General features: G+C 37.5%; 1 protein-coding gene across 4 annotated transcripts in view; it reads right to left on the reverse strand.

The window, feature by feature from the left end:
• mcc (MCC regulator of WNT signaling pathway) overlaps window positions 1-7,500 on the reverse strand; it is a 90,728-nt gene that overhangs the window by 39,812 nt on the left and 43,416 nt on the right. For all 4 annotated transcript variants that reach the window (XM_084412765.1, XM_084412762.1, XM_084412764.1 and 1 more), the window contains one exon: window positions 1,662-1,775. In XM_084412765.1, coding sequence (XP_084268891.1) covers window positions 1,662-1,775 — 114 coding nt within the window. The remainder of the gene's footprint in view (window positions 1-1,661; window positions 1,776-7,500) is intronic.

Genomic DNA, 7,500 nt, shown 5'->3' on the forward strand with positions numbered 1-7,500 from the left:
CAATTAATGATTAATATCAGCTGTCGGAAAAGTGTTAATTGGGGTCTCAGCATTAGGGCTCTAAACAGAGACGCCTGATTAATTAATAATCAAAACTACGCAGACGTGACAGTAATGAAGGGAAACTGTGATGTAAAACACATGACATTTATACACTGAAGTTCAGACTCTGACTGTGATCACAGTGATGACATCAATCTAGTTCAAGAACTCTTCCAATCAAAAATACAAGACGTTGGCATGAAATCTTCATGATACTGCTCTTATTGTGCATGATTCATACAAGCATACTGTATATATAATCAAACCAATTATTCAGACACCAGATATAATTTCTACTAGTGTGTGTAGGACACTATAGTTCATGTATGAAAGTGAGGAGAGCAAAATACAGTAAACTGTGAGATATTATACACAATAATTCTTCATACAGAGACATTTATAAACATTTGGGAGCAAAAATGATTGGGACACTTTGAGCTGATCATGTTTTCTGAAGTGTGTTTTGTCTTTAATTGCTAATGCTCTTTTTACACACAGACTGAACACAATGAAGCATTGCTTGGTGATTGGTTGAGCTAAACTGGTATTATCTAATTGTGTAGTTAAATTTAACAGCTGACAGATATTCAACATAACTCATGTGTGAGACAGTCTAACAGAAGGACGGACAAAACCAGTCAAATATCAACTGAGTTCTGCTCATATTTTATTACCGTTTTCTAAACTATAGCGAATAAACTGATGATAATGTGAGAAATGTTGAAGGAGTCTGAATAAATGTTGGTTTGACTGTATTTGAAATACATGTAACAATATTTAGTAAGTGTTGTATGATGACTGTTGCTATTTAAACAAATAAGTTCATTTTTATGATTGTATTAATTGTTTGTTTTTCATCAACTCACAAACCCCAGTTTGTGGCCAAAGAGTCACCACCAAAACACATTTAATAGCAAGTAATTCAATTTTCATTAAAGCTCCTCTATTGTGCTATTTTAAAGGCTAATGTTGTTTAGCGTCTCCTACAACAGGTTCACACGCATCTAAGCTCAAAAACACTGTAATGTCCTCATAATCTCCACTGCAGCATCAGCTCTTTCCTCTCAGTGTCTGAAACGCTTCAGTCTCTCTAAACCCCGCCTCTCTGAGAGCTGCTCTGCTCTGATTGGTCAGAAAGCAAACGCTCATTATCATATCATGAATCTCAGCTCTCGACACACAGTGATAGGAACAGTAACGATGGCGTGAGTTTTACCGTATCAATCTCATCAAAGTGGATTTGCTTTGTTCTTCTCGACATGAACAACACGAACCAAACTCTTCCAGTCTCAGATACACTAGTGTTTGAGAGCGGGGCTTAGAGACGCTGCTCAGCCAATGGGCTGGCATTATGCAAATGAGTTACTAACCTATACAGATTCAGCAGGAAGTGAGACTGAATTACTGACGACTCGTTTCAGTTCAGAATCACTTCTTTCTTTCTAAACTCCATTTATCTGATCTTTCAAACTTTTACATTCACAAACAGCTTTATCACACACTACATGACTCGCCAATTCAGAATCAAGGATGCAATGCAGAAATGGCGTGTGGAAACATCTCCTGTGCCAGGATCTGACAGTGTGTGTGTGTGTGTGTGTGTGTGTGTACACACTGACCTGTGCTTTGGCCAGTCTGTTCTCCAGCGCTTCTCTCTCTCTCTCGGTTTGCAGCAGTCGCTGGTTCAGCTCCACCACGTCACCCTTCAGAGACGCCAGCGCAGCCAGATGAAGCTGCACACACACATCACAACACACACACATTACAAAACACGCCACGTAAAACCACACCAACAACCTGCACGGGTGGATTTAATGCACATGTTAAGTTTGTTTCTCTGGTCTAACAGAGATTCTAGACTGTGGTTGATCTTTATTAGTGTGTGGAACACAAGAACAGCAATCCCCTTTTCTGACCGAATTTTTTTTTTTTTTTTTTTTTTTTATGGTACGAAACTTGGTAAAGGTTTTGGCTCTTGCTGTGTAACACACACAATAATCATGGCCATGACTGGAACAGGTTTAATGGTCCTGATAACAATAGCCACACTTGAGCTCCTCGCGGTCAGAAATGACGCATTGGAAATGAATGAGAGACGAGTTTCCTCTAGTGGAAGCGTTTGGTACTGCAGCCGAACAACATCTCACTGAGAGATCAGCTCTGGAGATATCAACCTCACATTTGAACACAACTTGTGGCTTTGATTTTCTTGCAGTTTTAGAGTAAAACATGGTTTTGAAATGATATATTTCACATAAAAATTTAAAATAGTATTTTTGTGCATTTTTAATGTTAAAAAACAGTTAATTAAAAAAAAATCATTTTTCAATAATCTGCCAAGTGTCGTGTTTGAAAAGAGATCAAACTTCAGTCTGTCGCTCTAAAGCGTTCAAGATTTACCACAGTTTAAGCTGGACATTTAATGTTCAGGTCTATGCTCAAAAAGTGAATTAATGGATTATAAATACAGCGTAAATATAATTTAGTACCATAAAATCCCCTAAAAATACAAAATATTGACTAAAAAAACATTATCGAACTAAAATATAGTACATTAATTTCATTGAAATAAAATAAAAAATTCAGACCAACAGACTGTTTAACAGAAATCTTTTGTAAAATTATAAATGTCTTTAATATGTCTTTTGATCAATTTCATGCATCCTTGCTGAATAAAAGTGTTCATTTTTCAAAAAAAAAAAAAAAAAATCCTACTAACTTTTAAACAATTATGAATGTAGAATAAAACAGCTGTTCTGGGCTGATGATATGACTGAGGTCTTCATCTCCTGTGAGTGAACATCATCATCATCATCATCATCATGTGTAAGAGGATTTTGCAGTGGAATCGCCGCGGGCCGTAAAACTGAACATCATGAAATAGCTAAACCTCTATTTGATCTGTGATGTCTACTCACATCTATTCCACATCTCAGTGGAGAGAAAGAAACACAATCACACGGTTCTTTCTTTCAGCTGAACAAAAGTGAAGCTCAGGCAGAAGCGAAGCGCAGATCCTGAGAGAACCAGCCAAACACACACACACACACACACAAAACACGCTTTCACACACCATCAGAGTCTGGCATGAGAACACTGCAGTCAGTGTGTGTGTGTGTGTGTGTGTGTGTAATATAGTGAAAGTGTTCAGTTCAGGGTAAAACGGTTTATTTAGCACCGTATATTTTCCCACACATATAAAATTATGAATATCCTAATAATAAAGTCACTGCCAAAAACAACTAAGCAAGACTGTTCAACCAGTAAGCTAATTATTCATTTCAGAGAGTATTAAATGCATGTCGAATGAAACCTTTTATAATGTTGCTTTTATGACAAAGAAAGCAAACAAAAAAAGAAACTGAGGATTAGGTTTAATAAATATTAATATGTTGGACAATTAAATTGCCAATGCGATCCAAAAAATATAGTACTATATAGACAGAACCATTAAAAAGTTGGGTCGGTAAGATTTTTAAATATTTTTGAAAGAAGTGTCTTAAACACACGATGCGATAAGATTTGTCCACACCAGACGACAGGACTACAAAACGCAACCAAATCAATCAAAAATCACAGCCAATCAGAAGAGCGTGTGGGCGGAGCCTCTGTGCAAACACACAAGTACCAAATCAACTGAATAAATACACCTTTTTAACATTATTAGAAACACATACTGAAACTATAGTGGCTGAAACAATCTTTGTCATAGACATGTACACTTTGTCTGAGGTGAATTATCCACTGACACTTTCTGTACAGATATAAATGATATTCAAACTCACATTAGATGCTTTCAACATTAAATAAAGCAGATAATCAGGACCTGAGATGATCAATGTGTTTGTATGTGGTTGTTCCAGCCGCGATCGACATCGCAGAAACAGTTTTTCAAATTAGAATCAGAGTATCACCGTCGCATCTGATCTTTATAGTATACAGTATAACTAGATTTAAAAAAAATATATATTATTCCAATGTAAATCAGCAGTTTTCTATGTGAATATATATTTATTCCTGTGAATGTTCAGCATCATTACTCCAGTCTTCAGTGTCACATGATCCTCCAGAAATCACTCTAATATGATGATTTGATGCTCAAGAAACATTTATGATTATTATCAGTGTTGAAAACAGATATTTTTGTGGAAACTGTCATACGTTTTATTTTTCAGGATTCTTTGATGAATGGAAAGGTCAAAAGAACAGCATTTATTTGAAACAGAAAACCTTTGTAACATTATAAATGTCTTTCCTATAAATCTGGTTCCTGCGAGTGTTCTCTGTCTATAATCCTGAATCTCTGTCCACTCGTGATTAAAGAAACACCTGGGAAATTCCCTCTGTGCGGACCGTGGCACTGTCGGAAAACTGTGAAAGCAAACGGAGAGCTTCTGCACACACCGATATAGAAACAGGGTTTGTCTAATAAAACTGAACCGTGTTAAAGAACAACAGAGAGCCTGACCGTGTAAAAACATTCATGGACTCATTGAACTCTCTGTAAAAATAGAGTTCAGTCACGCTTTAATAGGAGAATCAGGGGAAATGTTTGGAAAAAGCCCCATTTGAGAATTGTATAGGTCAAAAATACACGATATATCGGCCACCATATTGGTTTGGTAGCGGCATATATGTTCATTTTTAATGTTATCGTTATCGGTCTGATAAGAAGATTTGTCTGATATATTAAAGCTGATAAATAATGTATTATCTCCTTCAGCTGAGACTCTTCAGATGCGACTGTTCAACATGATGATTATGAAGTGCTTGAAATATGATTGAAATCACTACAAAAAAGGAAAATACTGTAAAGTGCAACATGTGCAAGTCTGTCATATCGGCTACAGAACATGATCATGAGAACATTATAATTGTGTGTTTGAGACGTGGATTATAATGGTGAGACTTTTGTTTTTGTAATCAGGCTCTCAAAAATTATATGAAAATTTGGATTTAGATTTATCGGCCGATATATCGGTTATCGGTGCTCAAATATAAAGAATTATCGGTATCGGCCTTAATTTTCATATCGGTGCATCCCTACTTAAATAGTAAATTTACTACATTAAATAAAGAATATATATATATATAATTCTGATTCAATAAAGCTGCATTTACAAGTACAATATTATATTTTGAAATACTACACAAATACTAGGTTAACTAAATGAAATTAACTAAGAATTTAAAATACATACAAGAAGAATATTATCCTGTCCTCTTCAATTGACCCTTCGCTAAGCCACGCCCGAAAACCGCCACTGGCCAATCGTGGCTTAGCAACCGTAACTAGGCGCGGGAGGTCTGGCAAGCTTTCGAGCGAGGGAAACATGCCCATGCGTTATGCGTATGGATTGTGCAAATCTGATACCCGGGATCCTAAAAGTTTGGACGGGGTGGTGGATTTTGTTCCCTTCCCGAAACCTAAAACCCAAGGGGAGAAATGCCGGGCGTCATCTTTATTTATGTAGCGTTTTTAACAATGTAGATTGTTCCAAAGCAGCTTTACATTGATAATAGGAAATTAAAAGTAAAGTGTTTTGGCTTTATAGCAGCTCTAGAATAAAGTTATTGTCCAGCTCGTGGATCAAGCAGTGTGATTAAAGGCAAGACGGAGGCTCACTGACATAACTTAACTTAAAAATATATTTCAGCATTTTGTTAATCGACGGCTAAACTAGTAGCTACCCCAATCCGATCGCGACTCTCCCGGTGTTAGTTCTAGTATAAGTAAAAGGTAGTTAGTAAAAGGAGGGAACATCAGGGGGCTTGCCGGAGATCTCCAAGGAAAAGGTTGGTATGCAAACTTAATCAGTTCATAACAGTAACGTTAGTCACTTATGTGACCCACGACGTGTGAGCGGTAGCCTGGCGCACTAAAAATATAAGCGGGAGAATGTTATCATTGCAAAGTGGTCAGGCTAATGTCTTGTGTTTATTCCACAATACTTATGGATAAGCTGTTTGATTTATAAATATTAGATTTTCAAATTTCACTCACCCTGCTGTGCATGCACATAGCTGTTCCTCAATTTGTGTGTTTCCCATTTGAATGGTCAGCGTATGAGGCGGCTGCTGCTTGCGCTGGGACCTATAGGCTTTAGCTTCAATTTTGATGAAATTATTCTCGAATCGTTTGCATATTATGTCGTGGATATATCCCTCGAATGCATACTGCAGTCCCTTTTGTCGTGCTCTCTCAGATTTTCACCTGTTCGCCAAAAATGACTAATTATCTCCTTGGGAATGTCTGAAACCGGTGCATACATACTGTAATAGACGTGCCAGGCGCAAAAGCTTGACAGGCGTAGCAACAGTAACTAAGGAGGGCGGGGCTTAGCGAAGGGTCAATTGTCTAAGCACTGCCACTACGTGTTAAATCTGTAAAAGACACCATTTAGAGGAAAAAAAAGAAAAAACTTAAAAAAACTTGTTTAATCGTTTAGAGAAGGTTCCTCATATGAAGAGTAAAAGGACACGAGGAATGAGACCTCTGTGATCCTCGGGTGTTTTTCCCAGCTCTCGATCCACAGAACATCACGCTTCATCTCTCTAATCGAGTTAGTGCCGTCCGTCGGCCAGAGAGCAGATGCATCACAAGAGGGCCATTCAATATCAGGCTAATTGAACACATTACGGCCCGCGTGTGTTTAGAAGCCGAGAAACTTCACAGGACTTTCCCCTCAAGTTCTCAATCACGTCCAAGCACTTTTTAAAGAGACAATATTTTGTTAAAGGGGTGGTGTAATGTCCTTTTCACAGATGTAAAATAAGTCTCTGATGTCCCCAGAGTGTGTGTGTGTGTGAAGTTTTAGCTCAAAATACCCCACAAATATTTTTATACAGCATGTTAAAGTTGTCACTTTTTGAGGGTGAGCAAAAACACGCCGTTTTTGTGTCTGTCCCTTTAAATGCAAATGAGCTGCTGCTCCCGGCACAGAGGGCGGAGCTTCAAGAGCTTGTGTCCTTTTACCTCACTCACACACTCTCACACACACACACACACACACACACACACTGAACATTTCAAAACCTTTAGCCTTTTATGTTCAAACCGGAGTCAATGATGGAGAGAGACTCAAGAAGAAGTGACAACATGTAGAAGCAACAGGACATTTCTGAATGGTTAGTTGATGGATTTATGAGCTGATGCTGATGTGTAGTTATCTTCTAGTCATTGATTAGCATATTCTGTCTTCATAATCTATAAATCGTGTCCCGGGGGCGGAGTTTATGTAAATGTTAGGGTTGGTGATGTCACTAACCCGAGTCAGAATGACACTGAAACTCCTCTTCACTTGTTTTACTCTGCAACTCTGGAAAGATGCTATTTTTTGAGGCAGATTCAAATGCCTATAATACATCTAATTATTTTCCTATGTAGATTTTACATTCATATATGTAAATTTTCAAATTGTAAACCTATTTTTTTGCTAATCTTACACGAGATGAAAC

This window comes from Rutilus rutilus (assembly GCF_951802725.1).
Source record: "Rutilus rutilus genome assembly, chromosome: 7".
Taxonomy (NCBI): domain Eukaryota; kingdom Metazoa; phylum Chordata; class Actinopteri; order Cypriniformes; family Leuciscidae; genus Rutilus; species Rutilus rutilus.